We start from the raw sequence: 16887 nt of genomic DNA on the forward strand, positions 1-16887 counted from the left end.
GAATTTTGAGATGCATTCCCAAAGGAGTGAATATATATTCAATATAATCTGTTGTTTTTCCCAGACACAACACATACCTCCAGGAGTGCACAGGGCAACGGGAACCCACCTATCAGCTCAACGTCCATGACATTAAGCTACTGTTTCTCCGTTTCGCTATGGAGCAGTCATTCAGTGTGGACACTGGAGGAGGAGGAAGGGAGAGCAACATACACCTCATTCCATATATAATTCACACTGTGCTTTATGTCCTTAACACGTTAGTACCTTTATGTGCCTTGGCTGTCTTTGCCCCTGTTAATAACAGACTGACTCTCCTACAACAAGTCTCCAGATGATAAATGGATGAACAGCTGCCAGTGGAGTCTCCTGCTGGGTATTGCTGTGGGATGGAAGCCATAGCCAGCTTATTGGGAACAGGAAGATGGTGGGGGAAAGGAGATAAATTTCTTAACAATAGGTGTGCAGTTCTGAAGTATGAAATGCTGAACAATAGCATTCCAAGTTGACACTTGGAATGGTGAACAGGCGAAATTTTGATCTTGAAGCTCAGATGTAGGATGCTGCAATGCATACTTATGTGACTTCCCTGGGAGGTAATGGGAAAGGTTGGAAGGAAAAGGTTTAAAAGGAATTTAATGTAACCCTTGATATAGGTTGTTACAGTTGTTTCACAGAAAACATAGCAGCATGTAAATATGAAATTGGGAGCCTGATTTAACAGAAGCAAACTCCATTCAGTTTGCAATAATTATCTCTATATTGAACAAAGTTAAACAGTGAATAATCTAGCAGCACCTTAAAGACTAACAAAACATATAGATGGTATAATGAGCTTTCATTTCTTCAGAAGACTGGAAGTGGGTTGTGCCCACGAAAGCTCGTGATATCATCTATATGTTGTGTTAGTCTTTAAGGTGCTGCTAGACAATTGGTTGTTTTTTAAGTTTTTCCAGTTACAGACTGACTCAGCTACCCCTCTGAAATTAAACAGTGTTCTGTTTAATAGAGATTAAAGGCACGTTGTCAGGCTGTCTTATTTTGGTGCCTCCCCTCCTCTCCCGTCCCCAAAGGTTTCCTCGCCTATTTACAAAAAAATTAAATCTGCTTAATTTTTCACCCCTTCCCTTTTTAACCTTTCATCTTGGGCAATAAACTTGTCTGTTTTGCTTCCATGTTCTCAAGCACTAGCACTGTGGTTTGTTTCAATGAAACATGTATGTCTCATGGTCTGCTCCATTGGAATTTAAAAACAAAATAGAAATATTTCTATTGATTTTGGTTTGTGTAAAAGCTTATTTTTACAAGCACTAAATACCAAGCCCCATTTGAGTTTTGTCACTGTGTCTAACTGCAAAAACATGTAGCTAGCCAGCATTTAAAATGTTTCTTACCAAAAGGTCTTGAGAGGTTATTGCGTTACAAAGTATGAGCCACATAAGTAAGGTCCATAGTTGTCCTATATAAAGTAGGTGTTAGAATCTAAACCCTTTATTCCAGGGTCACTCCAAATGCAATGTAGCTGCAGCATATCTGTCTCCCTCGAGCAGTCAGCACTTTGGTAGTGACATTACTTGTGAATTAGTTTTAATATCTTTTTCTTCAGACCTCACTGTATTTTTCTCCAATTCCTTTGTGAGAAGACAAATTAAGCTAATGTCATCTTAGAGTTAATCAGGTCAGCATTTGAGACCCCTGCTGTGGAAACAGCCTTTTAACAGTGCTGCCCTTCTTACAGTCACTGACCAACTAATATCGGCTGTAGAATGCAGCCAATGAGAACTGCACATGCTATTGGCAAACTACAGACAACTCCTGTCTCCTGGGGATACTGATGTATCAATCACTTGATTATAGGGATTTGTTATTTATTTCAAAATGCTCGATAATATCTAGCAGGCAGCCTCCTCATCAGTCAGTGCATTGGATTGTGGTATTTGATGATCTCAGAGTACAAAGTCCATGGATCTTAGTCTCAGCTGTCTCTACAGCTGTGGGCAGTGATAGTTATGTTTTTTATTTACAATGAGAGTGGGAAATACAGGAATGCACATAAATAGTATATCTTTTTTCTGATTTTTGGCCTATATCTTACCCTTGATTGTTATTGAGAGTCATAAAAAGCACAAGCTGATACAAAGCTCTAACCACGGGAGAAAAATCTGTGATGAAGAGCTTTGGACTGTCTGAGGGATTGGTTATTTTAGTTTTTCTGGTTGGAGTGGCTGGCTTCTGATTCTTCCCCACTCCCAAAAAGAAGGGGATTTTATAATAAATATTGCCATCTAGTGGGGAGAGATATGAGTTCTTTGGGAACCTTTCTGCTGCTTTGTACTGCTGGAGGGCAAAGCTAATGCAGAACCCAAATCTGGGACTGTGTCTATACTGCAGGGTGCGGTATCCTGGAAAAATTCTGCCACGTCCAAGGAACACATTTGCTCTTCTGCTTTTTTTTTTTTTGCGGAAGAGCAAACACGCTCTTTCGGTGAGCCCTGTATACATCATTCCATGACGCCAAAAGAGGAGGCTTTCCCCATCATTTGGCCCTGTCTAGACTGGGCCAAATGGCGGAAAAGCAATCGGAAAAAGCTACGCAAATTGCGGAGCTTTTTCTGGCAAAGGACTGTAATGTAGACTTAGCCTTAGATAAAGGACACACTTGGGGGAAAATGGGCTCAAAACAGGAAATAAAATGTTAGTTGGTTGTGTGGTGGTTCTTATGCACATACCTCTCAAAGTGCTTTATAGAGTACTAAGTTACATAACGCAGAGCACACTGCCTGGGCCAGTTGTTCACTCTTCCCTTCTATTCCAGAACTCGAGCAACTTCCAGGGAGGAAAAGAACCTTCAGACTTTTATGGAGCATCCCAAGGAGAAATGGGTGGAGAGTGCCTTTGAGGTGGATGGGCCCCATTACTACACAGTTCTGGCACTACACATCTTGCCTCCAGAGAAGTGGAAAGCTATGCGGGTTGAGATCCTCCGGAGGCTTCTGGTTATTTCACATGCACGTGTAGCATCACCAGGGGGAGCTAGCAGGTCAGTAATTCTCTTGGCTTTTGCCACCCTTCCATTCACTCGTAGCTGTCCAGTGAACTTAGGCCAGGTCTATACTAGACCCAGAAGGTTAGCTTAAGGTATGTAACTTCAGCTATGTAAATAATGTAGCTGAAGTCGTCATACCTTAAGCCAAGCTTGGTGCTGTCTCTATGGTGGGAGGTCTTCCCTTACTCCTTGCAAATCAAGGAGTACCAGCGTTGACCATGGGTGCCCTCACCATTAGATTTAATGTTCTTACTAGACTTGGTCTTACTCATCTAACCTTAGCTGCATAACAGTATGTCTGATTAGGGCTGTCAGTTAATCACAGTTAACTCAAGTGATTAGCTCAAAACAAATTAATTTGATTACCATTAGACAGTAATATTACCAATTGAAATTTATTATAAATATTTTGGATGTTTTTTTGTACTTTCAAATATATTTGTTTCAGTAGCAACACAGAATACAAAGTGCATGGTGCTCACTTTATATTTTTATTAGGAATATTTGCACTGTCAATAGGTAGGTAGTATTTTTCAAGGTCACTTCATACATGTCGTGTGGTGCAACCTATCATGAAAGTGTCACTTAAATGTATAATTAATTTTTTCTGCATAACTGCACTCTAAAACAAAACAATGTCAATCTTCAAAGCCTAAGATTCTCCTTAGTCCTCCTTCTTGTTCAGCCAGTTGCTAAGACAAAAACAAGTTTGTTTACATTCACAAGGGATAATGCTGCCCACTATTCATTTACAATGTTACCTGAAAGTGAGAACAGGTGTTTGCATTGCACTGGTGTAGCTGGCATTTCAAGTTGCTTATGGGACAGATATGCCCAACATTTGTATGCCTTATGCTTCAACTTGTTGATTATTTACCTATTGTATGCAATTAATTGTGCTTCATTTTTTGTAATCTTGCCATTCATGGTTATTTTAATAGTTTGACCTCCCTACTCTGGTGCTGAACAAAGAAACATTTGTTTATTTTAGACAGTTAAGATTAACCCTTTCTATATATGTTTGTATTTAAATCCAAGTGGATGGAGGCAGGCACATATACAATTATATGCACTCATTATGATACATTTATGCACATGGAGTTTCTTCTGCGGTCTTTCCGGTGGTCAGAATTGGCCTTGGTACCAGAAGATTAGATTGGTACAGACAGACTTTTCCTCAGGGAGATTGCTTTTAATAGTATAACTTGCTTTTCATGTTGCGCTCAATCCTGGAGATGTGATCTATTTCTAGGGTGAGTCAATGAGTGGAGGGAGAATGAAGTAGTTGAGAACCTGGGACGTTACAGTCAATGAGACACCATTATTACTTTATGTAATAGTTCTCATTAATTAATGGGTGGTGGTGGGTGCACTTGCCTGTCTTATCAGAGAAAATCTGTGTGAAGGAATTAAAAGAAAGTTTGAGTCCCAAGAACTCCTCTTTTATTTCCTTCTCTCCCAAAAGAAGCAGTTCAGTTTAGCTTGTTGAACCACAATTTAATAAACTCTCAGCTGTAGCTCACTTAACTGTTTCCACTACTACCTGTTCCACCGCTTCTGCTCTGGAGTTCTTGGAAAGTGGGTTTACTGAGATGTTTTCTGGCAGGTTGCCTTTAGCACAACCACCTTCCAACTAACAGAGAGAGACTAGGGCTGCAGAAAATCTCTGTCTGCAAAAATCTATCCCTTCAGTGAGTTGATATGGGTTTTGTATTGGTTTAATGCTGCTGAAACTTTCCTGTGAAAGTTACTTTATCCAGTGTATTTTATACACCTTTTACATATATTGGTGCAGGTATACAATGTAAGCATCTTGACATGGGAGTAGCAACAATTCTGCATCTGCCTGCCCTGCCCCAAAGCCTGGATAGCTTTTAGGGCATGTGGCAAGACTTCTTCGAGAGCTCTCCCTTCCCATTAGGCTCAGAATTTCAGAGGTATTCAGCTGATTACACCCAGCCCTCGGATAGACAAATCCAGGGACTTTTTGCTCCAGGGTCCTAGCAGATCTTAGCTTTTGGGATGGACCATGGAGATAGTGGCCTATAATGTAGTAACAGGATTTTAAGTCAAAATCAACATCTTACATTTTTACTAGACCTAACTGGATGCCAGTGCAGTTTCTGATGCATGATGAATGTGCTCCATGTATTGAACACAACATAATAAGCAGGCTGCTGCATTCTGCACTAGCTGAAGTTCCAGGTACTTTTTTAGAGTAATACTATACAGCACACAACTGAATAATTGAGGTGACAAAGCCATGTCTAACTGGCAAAGACGCAGTCTCTGTTCCAAGTGAAGATGGGGAGAAAAGCACTTTGTTGCTGCAGTTGTCTCTGCATCTAGAAGCAGTTGAGGATCTAGTAGGGTCCCTTGATTGCAATCCTTAATAACAAAGATACATGCATCACCCACTCAAGTAAGAGCAAATATCACCGGTGTTTCCTCCACTGGCTGGTTGTTCCAGCACAGCATCACTTGTTCAGATTGTTTGTCAGATACAGGGAAAGCCACCTGGGTTCACTAGGTGGGGCTGTTGAAATGCACCCCATTGTGTCTCATTGTCAGGTGTAGTGAGGGCAAAACCAGAAACCCATCATATCCCGAAGGAGAGAAATGGTATTGAAGGACCTGATCCTCTGAGTTGCTTGCTTATTGACATCCCTGACTGAGGCTCAAAGGTAGCTGATGTGAGGCACTTTTGAAAATACTAGCTTTTAGTCCTGTCAGGAAAAGATATCACTAGTGGGCCTAGTGTGCTAAGTTATTACTGAACCAAGAGTTTTTGCAAGGGAAACCCTAGAACACATGATTCACCGTGTGGAGCCATGTGAAATTTGAGCAGGAGGGGGGATTTTTTTTCCTGTGCTTCTGACTTTAATCTTCATGAGAGAAGTGAGGCTTCCAAACTGCTAATGTCTAACTTGCAGCTGGAAATCCATGCGTAGCTGATGAGCCTGAACCAGCTTATGTTAATGCAAATATAGCAGCTATTGTATTTAGTAGCCATTCCAGATGGCAGCTACATAGACTTAACCCACAAGGGCCTTTTAGTTTTCAATTAAAGGAACAGAGTCCAATTACATCTAAACCATTCAAATAAAAAGAAATTCTATCTCAGCACTATTTGGGAATCCTGAATTAGCCTCACTCTCAGTTGCTCTTCTTCCTGTGGAAATTTAACCACCTTTACTAATTGGTTTTCCTTTAAATAATTGAGTCTAGCTGCACAAGCAGGCTCCCACCTACAAAGCATGTGTTATAATGAGAGGGAAAGTCTCCTTGACAGATGGACCTGGTTTATAAGCCATCTCAGTATATGAAGCAAGACCTATAACCTTGGTGGATTTTACCTGTGTACATAATAACGATTTAGATACTGGCATAGAGAATATGCTTATTAAGTTTGCATATGATACCACGCTGGGTAGGGTTGCAACTGCTTTGCAAGATAGTCATAATTCAAAATGATCTGGACAATCTGGAGAACTGGTCTGAGGTAAATAGGATGAAGCTTAATAAGGACAAATGCAAAGTGCTCCACTTAGGAAAGAACAATCAGTTTCTCTCACACAGAATGGGAAGTGACTGTCTAGGAAGGAGTACTACTGAAGGGACCTAGCGGTTTTAGTGGACCCGTAAGCTAAATATGAGTCAACAGTGTGACACTGCAAAAGAAGCAAACATGATTCTGGGATGCATTAACAGGAGTGTTATGAGCAAGACACGAGAAGTCATTCTTCCACTGTATTCTGCGCTGATTAGGCCTCAATTGGAGTATTGTGTCCAGTTCTGGACACCACATTTCAAGAAAGATGTGAAGAAATTGTAGAGGATCCAGAGAAGAGCAGCAAAAATGATTAAAAGTCTAGAGAACGTGAGCTATGAGGGAAGACTGAAAGAATTGGTTTGTTTATTTTGGAAAGGAGAAGACAGAGAGGATATGATAGTGGTTTTCAAATATCTAAAAGGGTGTCACAAGGAGGAGGGAGAAAAATTGTTCTCCTTTGCCTCTGATGATAGGACAAGAAGCAATGGGCTTAAACTGCCTGCAGCAAGGGAGATTTAGGTTGGACATTAGGAAAATCTTCCTAACTGTCAGGATGGCCAAACACTGGAATAGATTGCTTAGGGAGATTGTGGAATTTCCATCTCTGGAGATATTTAAGAGCAGATTAGATAGATGGCTATCAGGGGTGGTCTGTGCTTGGTCCTGCCGCGAGGGCAAGGTACTGGACTCGATGACCTCTTGAGGTCCCTTCCAGTTTTAGTGTTCTATGATAATCTGAGGATGCCCATTTGTCTCTTGCTTATCCACAGCAATGGCAGATGAACTGGCTGTATGAGGCAGGGGAGGTCTCTAAATTTGAAAGTGACGATAGGAAGCAAAAGACAGGACTATGCAGCACTTTAAACTGGAAGGTACCTCAAGAGGTCATCGAGTCCAATCCCCTCGCAGCAGGACCAATCACAGACCACCCCTTATATCCGTTTATCTAACCTGCTCTTAAATATCTCCAGAGATGGAGATTCCACAGCAATAGGAAGCAGTATGTGATAAGGCAGATGTACCTATAAAATTATGCCAAAAAAATTTAGATCCATTAGGATTAAGACATCCCACCTTGCCAGAGGCTGTTTGTGATTAGGTGAATATTTCCTCTTGAACTCTAGCTAAGAAGCTTTTCCCCTCTCCTCCCTCCAAGGGTATATAGCACTTCTCCACAGGAGTGTTGAAAGCAAACATAAAGCAACTCTTGGCACAATACTAGAGAGTCAGAGTCTTTCCTGAGATGAAAATTCCAACATTCCCTGGTGGGTTTTTCTCCTTTTGTTTGATGTAATCTGACAGTAACGGCAGTAGTTCACTGAAGCTTTTCAGCCAGACTTCGCTACCGAGTACATGCTTTCATGGTGTATGTTTCTTTCTGAAACAGCTAAACGGACACAATATGGACTCTGAACCCTGATTTTGTCCACCTCCACAGGCTTCCAAATGGGCATCCATCAGGCAGCATGTTATTTTCAGTGTTCAGTGTCTGTTAAGGACTCCACTTGGGTCAAACACGTCGGAAGCTTTCACAGAGTGCTAGAGGAGTACAAAACCCACAAAACTTGGTGTGGGGGTGGGGGGCCTCAGGCGCAGTTGTAGCGCTGTTAATTAATTTTTTCAGTACAGGCAGTCCCCGAGTTACGCAGATCCGACTTATGTCGGATCCGCAGTTACGAACGGGGATTTTCTCGCCCCGGAGGACTGGAGCGGCGGGACGCCTGGTTCCGCTGCCCGCCTCCTCCGGGGCGAGAAAAGCTGCTCCCCATCTCCCTGGTCTGCTGGGGGAGCCAGCAGACCAGGGAGACGGGGAACAAAGTGGCGGAGGACCCGGGGCCGGACCTGCGGCGCTTCCAGCTGATCTGGAAGAGCCGCGGGTCTGGCCCCGGGTCCTCCGCGGCTTTGCTCAGCGTCTCCCTGGTCTGCTGGGGGAGCCAGCAGACCAGAGAGACGGGGAGCAAAGCGGCGGAGGACCCGGGGCCGGACCCGCGGCGCTTCCAGCTAATCTGGGTCCTCCGCCGCTTTGCTCCGCGTCTCCCTGGTCTGCTGGGGGGGGACGCAGCTAGTGCCCCCCCCCCAGCAGACCAGGGAGACGTGGAGCAAAGCCCGGGGCCTGTGATAGAGCAGGTGGGGCGCTGCCGTTTGGTCCCGCAGCACCACTCCTTGGCGCTACTGGACCAACCCGGCAGCACCCCAGCTGCTCTTCCCCAGGAGTCCTGATTCAGCTGCTGCTGATCAGTTTCAGCAACGGCTGAATCAGGACGCCGAGGAGCAGCTGCGCTACTGGACCAACCCAGCAGCACCCGAGCTGCTCTACCCCAGGCGTCCCCAAGTCAGCCGCTGCTGAAACTGACCAGCAGCTGACTACAGGAAGCCCGAGGCAGAGTTGCTCTGCCCTGGGCTTCCTGGAATCAGCTGCTGATCAGTTTCAGCAGCAGCTGACTTGGGGACGCCTGGGGTTCTTAAGTTGAATCTGTATGTAAGTCAGAACTGGCGTCCAGATTCAGCCGCTGCTGAAACTGATCAGTTTCAGCAGCGTCTGAATCTGGATGCCAGTTCTGACTTACATACAGATTCAACTTAAGAACAAACCTACAGTCCCTATCTTGTACGTAACCCGGGGACTGCCTGTATATTATATGTAAAGTTTCAAGTGTCATTTTAACACACTTTAAACTGACCCTGGTCAGGTCCCTCTGCCGTTAATTCACTGTTCTAAAAAAATACTGGTTTATGAGTTAACATATTCCAGTCAAAACTACAGTTGAGCATCAGGCCTTTTATCTATGAAGATAAAGGATGTAACTGCCAGCTGAGAAGGTTCAAGCGCAAGTACCATAATTATTCACTGCCTTAGAACCATTGAGTAAGAGAGACCGTGGGGATGAGGGGATGAAGCATTGAACTGGCGACTGATTCATTCTTTTTCCAGCTTTGCCATTTACTTGCTCTTCTGTGGCTTTGGGTGAGTTGTTTCTCCCTCATGCCCATTTTCCCTCTCTATAAAAGGAAATGTTGTTGGCATCCCCGCGTCAGAGTTTAGTTACAGCTTGTAAAGCAGTTTACAAGTGCTAAGAATCACAGGGCACAGAGGTCCAAGCCTCCACCAGCATGGTAATGTGAATGTTTGTTCCACATGCTACAGCACAGAACAGTGCTTATTCACAAAAGCATTTCCCATGTGTATAATTGATAGGCTTTGGGCTGTTACAGCATTCATGCTATTCATCAAATGCATTACAAAGCAGAGTAAAGTGATTAACTCAGAGCCTGATTTCATTTTCTTCCAAGACTGACAGATAAAGCAGTGAAGGAGTATTCAGCGTATCGCTCTGGCCTTCTCTTCTGGGCCCTGGTAGATCTCATTTACAACATGTTCAAGGTAAGAGCTGTCTGGAATCAAGGTTGTTGGTTTGTTTGCAGTTTCTTTGTTGTTTGTTTTTATGGGTGCTGTTAACATCACTGTGATATGTCTGCTCTGTTCCTTTGAATGTAGGCAGGGCTTGAAATCCCTTCTCAATGTCACTGCTTGCTCATAAGAACAGAGGGATGGTACAATGTTTGTCCACTTGTGATCACCCCTCTCCCCAGTTGTTGTCCATCTGAAGTAGAAGAACCTTATAATTTACAGGACTTACCCTCACCTCCCATGCACTCTCTCCCCCCCTTCCCTCCCACCCATGGCTTCTATTCCTGTTTTTCTGTCTTCTGTTCAGGCATTGTTTCAAAGAGCTTCAGTTCTGCACTAGAGCATGTGGTTGGAATAGCCTTTGTTGCAGGGGTGGGAAGGACGCTGCTTGGGGTATCGGACTGTGCTCAGAATAGATAGAGCGGAAAGTATAAAACAAAGGTCAGTTGACACAGCTCTCTCTCCAAAGAAAGCAAACATTTAATTTGAGTGAGGTGGAGAAGGAAAATTCTTCGGAGCTTTTTAAAACTCTGTACAAGAATAGAAAATCTGAGTCCCAGGCACCATTCCTATGTGGCATGTTTACGGGAGGCAGGAAGTCTAAATCAGAATGAACTAACCTTTTTAACATCACCCATCAGGTTATTGAACTCTGTGATTTCTAAAGATTGTACGGAGTGTGTAGCCATGTCAGTCCCAGGATACATGAGAGAGAAGGAGGTTGAGAGAACATCTTTTACTGAACCAACCTCTGCTTGTGGAAGAGACAAGCTTTCGAGCTATCCAGAGCTCTTCTTCAGGTCTGGGAAAGGTACTCAATGTCACAGCTAAATGTAGGGTCAGACAGAGCAGTGACACACACTTATGTGCCTTTCCCAGACCTGAAGAAGAATTCTGGGTAGTTCAAAAGCTTCTCTCTTTCACGGAGGTTGGTCCCGATTTTAAAAAAAAAAAAAAAGTTCCCTCACTGACCTTGTCTTTCTGTTTTCTAAAGGGTTTATTACTATTCTACAGCTAAAACAAACTGACTTGTCCCTTTTCTCCTCCTTGTAGAAGGTGCCTACCAGCAACACAGAGGGAGGCTGGTCCTACTCTCTGGCTGAATTTATACGACACAATGATATGCCAATACATGAAGCTGCAGACAAGGCCCTGAAAACTTTTCAGGAAGAGTTCATGCCAGTTGAAACCTTTTCTGAGTTTTTGGATGTTGCTGGTCAGTATTAACTTTACCTTTCAAAGGCTATTTTCATGTAACTCATCACTGGAGAGATTTAACTTACTTATGGAAATGTGCGTGGAGCAGGTGGGGGAGAATGGTGGAATCTTAGTGCACCTAGGGCTTCCCTAGGTCACTTTGAAATGCATTGGTTTTGGAGGGTCCTCTGTTTCTCTCTACATTCACCTCTGCAGGGATGTGTGGGTGAAATAACCTTGTTTCCTAAAAACTCACCACCACCTGCCATTTCCCCACCTGCAAAAAGGAGATAAGTGACTTATCCTTATAAAGGGCTTTGAGGTCTGTCAATAAAGAATGTTCTAGGATATTTATGGGGTAAGAAATGCTGCTGTTGCTTTCACATCTGAATTTGTACTATGACATAAATATTATAGCAGATGATTACAATTTCAAAAGAGGATTGAACAGGAACAGATGAACTTCTAAGCAACAGTCTTCCTGTCTTCATTTAAACATCCCAAGTAATAAAGACCAAAGGAAATATGAAACCTAGGTCCTGGGAGTGGAATTTTTAATCTAGGGTGGTCTTCCACAATGTATCAGGAGGGGCTTTGAACACCTGTTCTGTTTCAAGTCTTCATCTCCTATATGAATAGGGGCATCTTGCTGCTGTTTACCATGGCTTACATTTTGTAGGATCCTCTTTAGTTTTTGTAAATTCGTCATTGGTACTAAATTTGTTAATATTTGATAGGGTACCTGCGAATGAGGATCCATATGTTCAGGAAACCAGAGACTCACCCTCTGGGGAGCTAATCTTAATCATTTCATCTTCACCAACGCCTATCCTTACTAATCATTACAGCCGCTATTATTGCTCATCATTCAGCCTCATAGCAGAAGGTGCTGTTATCTTCATAGTGAAGTCAAAAAGTTATCTGTGCTGTAGATGTATCAACTTCTAAATGTATGTGTAATGCCAGTGTTTCCTGGCATTTCTACATCACCTTGGTAGGTGAGTTGTAAAGGTAAGCACCAGATTGAACTAGCTACACCTAAAATGAAGCCATGACTGAAATCCCCAGTTTACACATCAGTGCCAGTCATTGGTGAAGCTGCACCAGTGTAAAAGCTTTGTATAAGCAGGGTAAACAGCTGTACACTGCAGTTTACCCTGGTAAACTGCTCTGAAGCAAATAGCAGCATTGGTTGTCTACGTTAGGAGTTGGTGCTGACAGCTCTCTTCCGGCTCCGCAAATCAGTTAGCCAATTTGATTGACATGAGTCTGCTGTTCTCGGAATCAGTTGGCATATATTTGCTTTAAAACTGTATTCTGAGTGGCTGTTCTGTGATGAGGCCCTTGGTGGTTGTAGCTTGCCTGCCTTCTGACTCCAGCTCTAGGTGTCCTGATTGTAAAAGATGCCTAGTGATTGCTGAAGGATATACAGCTCCTGACTACCTTATCTGTGCTGTTTTTTTTTTCAGGACTCCTATCAGAAATCAACGACCCTGACAGCTTCCTCAAGGATCTTTTGAACTCCATTCCCTGAGCACAGAGAAGCAACTTGCATTGATCTACAGTAGTTGGCCTTCCATCTCTTTGTGTTACTTCTTGTGCAGGCTTTGCCTCTCCCCAAGGAGTGCTGCATTGTTTTATTTTCTACACTTTTTTTTTTCTTGGAGTGATTTGGGATTTAGGCTTCTTGTTTTATCTTGTATTTCAGTGCTTCTATATATAACACCTTGTGTATTCCAAGCAAACGAAGGAACTTGTACAAACTGAGGAATTCCAGCCAATCAATCTTAACACTTTTTAGAGTGCACCTCTTGGAAATTAAATAAATTAAACACAAAAGGTCAAGGTGGGTTTGACTAGTAATTTAACCTGCCAGTGGCAGCTTAAACACCAGGTTCCCTTTAGTCTTGTTTCCAAGAGCTCCTGTGTTACTGCACTCAGGTTCAGAGCTGTTGCTCTGTTTATCCTATCATGGGTATGAGGCGTGTGTAAAACCAATGCACTTGTAATGGTCATGGACATGCTCTGTGAGTTTACGTTTACTGGCTCATTTTTCATGCAGTAGAAAACAGATTTTTCTCTTCTTGGAGTGTTAGAGGCCTATGGACAACATGTTATGCTTGATTGCCTCATAGTTATTCTGGAGAGAGGATAGCTTTTACAGCTGAAGTGTTCACTAACACCTTGTGTGTTTTTCCTCTTATTGAGCCTGCTGGGATTTAATCTTCTAAATGATTAACGCATGTTTTGTGTGCCAAGATCTGTCTTGATTCCATTCACTCTAGGGCTGTCTTCAAAACAAGACTGCACACAAGTGGGTTGGGTAAATTTGACACACAGGCAGATCTCACCTATCCAATTGGAGAGAGTTAAGGAAATAGGACATTTTTGCCATTAAAATCTGTTCCTTAATATCGGATAAAGTTTTGATTCTATTGAGAACCATGTGGGGAATAGAAAATGGAGGCACATCAAGGTGGCTGCCAGTCCTCTTAGTGATATACGGTTTGCATTCTGCAGTGTGTACCCTAGCTTGAATCCAGGCAACCATCTGTTTGAACACAGCCTTGGCTTTTCTCAGCACGTTTATGCATGCTGGTAACTTACCTTTGCCTCCATCTCTGCTGTCATGTAACCAGCTTCAGTCTGGTTAACGTGGAATCCAATAAAGCTTTCCCCATCCTTCCGTCTCTGTACGAACTTGAATTTCAGCAAAGCAAACTCAGTCCCATAACTTACCATTGGGTGACAGAGTAGTTCAGAGACTGAATAACTAAGGAAACCCTCTGCTGCCATTATGAGTTTTGGGCCTATATTGATGATCAGACAAGTGGTGGATCACTGTGTTCTCATTTACCTCCATGGCTGCAGCCTGAGTACTCAGTCCAATCCAACTGTCTGATTAGGCTCATCAGGGTGCGGGGTTAGAGCGCAGACTAGCCAATGGATCAGTGGGTGTACTTACTAAAATTGAGACAAAATATCTCATGAGAAATGCAAGGGAAGTTTGAAGGCTAAATTAAACTCTATCTATAGAACTGATTTGCCTTATAAAACACTGATAGCCAAGAATAAAGTATTCTAAGAAAGTCTTAACTCGGCATAGTTCCCTGTGTTAACAAGGGGCTGGTGCAATGTAATAGCTCTGTGCAGTTGGAGAGACCAACAACTAGACCAGAAATAAGAAAGTCCCCTTCTTTACAGAGCGCTTACTTCCAAAGACAGATTTTACAATCTCAAGCATGCTTTCACCGTCAAATCACCATGCGGCACCAGTGGCCTACAAACTAATACAAAGTGCTGAAACACCCAGAGATAGGAGGACAACTCCCAATATCCAGTATGGATCGGTGCTGTTTTGATGCCCCCACGTGCATGGCCATCGGGAGTCAAACGCTGCTCATGTCCAGTTTCTTGCAAAAGGACCTTTCGTGCTGATATAACTAAGAAATCCATAAGAAGGCATGTTTGAGAGTAACTTGTAGAAAGCACGTCAGCTTGTGTCAAGGACCTGAATCTGCTGTTCATGACAGCTTCTGCGTTCTCTGATTCTAAAGTGCCAGTCAACATGGCATCTAGGAACCAGGTACAAAAATGTCAGTGCTACTACTGCATTTATCATAGAATCCTAGGGAGATCTCAGGATGTCATTGAATCCAAAGCAGGACCAATCCCAACTAAATCGTCCCAGCCAAGGCTTTGTCAAGCTGGAACTTAAAACTGGCCATCTCACAGAAGAAAAGGAGCCTATTTATTAGCTAAGCTCATGACTAAAGTGTAAAGGCTACAAAACATTGTTTATCATTTGACAGTCCTAGGAAGGAAATTTAACGAGTGTCCCATTGCCACATCTTGCTGTTAAAAAAAAAATAAATAAAAAGCCCCCCTTCCATTTCACTCTTGCTATCCAGCAATAAATAGAACCCACCGCCTATTTTCTTGAGCTTTCTAGCAGTAAATGGACTTAAGTTTTATTTGTCTGTGTCTTAGTTGCATAATGTTTGGCAGATCTGGCCCTGAACAAGGTGTACTCTTCTTGTGGTTTAGCAAAGCTTGAGGGCAAATTGCCAGTGTGAACAGAGTTGGTGCTTTACCTGCTCATTATACATTTTCACATGGCTCTGTGGTAGAAGCATCACGTTTCCTTTTCATCTATGCAGAGTTAGCCTGCCGGGCACTACATCTGCATCTGCTTAAAAATAGGGCAGCTGTCAACAACAAAAAAACCCACTTCCAAATATATTACCCGCCTCTATCCATTTACGTGGCATTTTTCTCTTGTTTTTCCTACCATATAATGGTAGAACTTGGGCTTATCAGTACTGACAGTGTCAACCTTTGTGATAGGCCTGGCTGCACACAAACTTTCACTGGTTTAATTAAAGGTGTTTAAGATGATGTAGTTAAACGAGGCCAAAATCCTCTGTAGACCTTTATTTTGGATTATATTGATGCAATTTAAATAGATTCTTTAGCAACTTAAAGTAAATTGCAATAAGTCACTTAATAGAAAGGTATCTATGTAGGGTTTTGCACTGGTTTAATTATATTTTATTTTTAAACCAGAGCAAATTTTCCCATGTGTATACATTACAATTTCCCAAAGGCGGGATTATGACTTAACAGTAGGCATAGAATCCAGTCTGTGATGGGACATGTCAATTTGTGGGGAAGTCTACAACTAAAATGGATTATTGATCTGGTCTGTCTTAAATATTTCAGAGGGAGTAAACAGTGTGTTGGCCATATCTACAGGGTATAATAAATTGGGAGGAACTGAACATCAGGGAGGAGATAAAAGGAACTAGAAGATCTAAAAATATGCAAAAATCAGGTTGGAAAAATTCTAGCTAACACATACAAAGAAAACTAATCTGAAAGAGAGTGATGCTAAAAGACTAATTTGCCTTCCACGATCACCTAAGACATGAGTCTGCAGTGCATTCTGGCAGCAGTAAAGCTCAATGTAAGAACTACTTGTGAAGCAAGAAGTCAGAAGCTCCACTGACCATCACTGGCGGAAAGAAGGAACTGAAGCGGGAGTCGCATCGGCAGGGGTATATATGCAATACTGTGAGGGTAAAGTCTTCCGACTGTTATGCATGCCGTGCATGCACACACACATTGGAATGCACATGAAAAAAATTCAAAGAACATACATTCATGCTAGGCAAGTGCATGAGATGTGTTCATATGCCTCCAAGGGTCCTGGTTCCCATTTACCTCCTTGCTTTCCTGTTGGTGGCTCACCCGGCAGTATCTAAGCTTCTTTTTGAAAGTGACCTGTCTAGCTATAGGAACTAGAGGAAGTGATGATTATGAATGTGGGTTTTGTCTGTGTTATAGTAATGCCTAAACCCACAGCCAAATGATCCAGTGTACTAGGTATTGTGCATACAAAGCTTAAATAGATGAAAGGGAAGATTATTGTTCCCATTTTACAGATGGGGAACTGAGGCATAAAGATTCAGTGACATGCCCAAGCACATACAGGGAGTTAGGGTTCAAATCCCAGCTGTGCCAGTCAGCATTCCCTTCCAGTGCTTTAGCCACTAGCTATCCATTTTTTGTCTATTAAAGATTAATTAAGCTTTGCCTCTGTCGCACTGGAAACTCGGAATCTTGGTGAGGTATTTTAAGTTCATGATGTATGAACTTAAATACCTTGTTTATGCTCTGTAG

General features: G+C 42.6%; 1 protein-coding gene across 5 annotated transcripts in view; it reads left to right on the top strand.

Annotated features, from left to right (window-relative positions):
• Window positions 1–13891, top strand: part of UBR4 (ubiquitin protein ligase E3 component n-recognin 4) — a 132685-nt gene extending 118794 nt beyond the window's left edge. For all 5 annotated transcript variants that reach the window (XM_075906473.2, XM_075906476.2, XM_075906478.2 and 2 more), the window contains 5 exons: window positions 65–259; window positions 2816–3040; window positions 9891–9981; window positions 11062–11224; window positions 12675–13891. In XM_075906473.2, coding sequence (XP_075762588.2) covers window positions 65–259; window positions 2816–3040; window positions 9891–9981; window positions 11062–11224; window positions 12675–12739 — 739 coding nt within the window. In that variant the 3' untranslated portion in view covers window positions 12740–13891. The remainder of the gene's footprint in view (window positions 1–64; window positions 260–2815; window positions 3041–9890; window positions 9982–11061; window positions 11225–12674) is intronic.
• Window positions 13892–16887: the final 2996 nt, after the last annotated feature.

The sequence above is a fragment of the Pelodiscus sinensis genome, chromosome 24 (assembly GCF_052426305.1).
Source record: "Pelodiscus sinensis isolate ZL-2025 chromosome 24, ASM5242630v1, whole genome shotgun sequence".
NCBI lineage: Eukaryota > Metazoa > Chordata > Testudines > Trionychidae > Pelodiscus > Pelodiscus sinensis.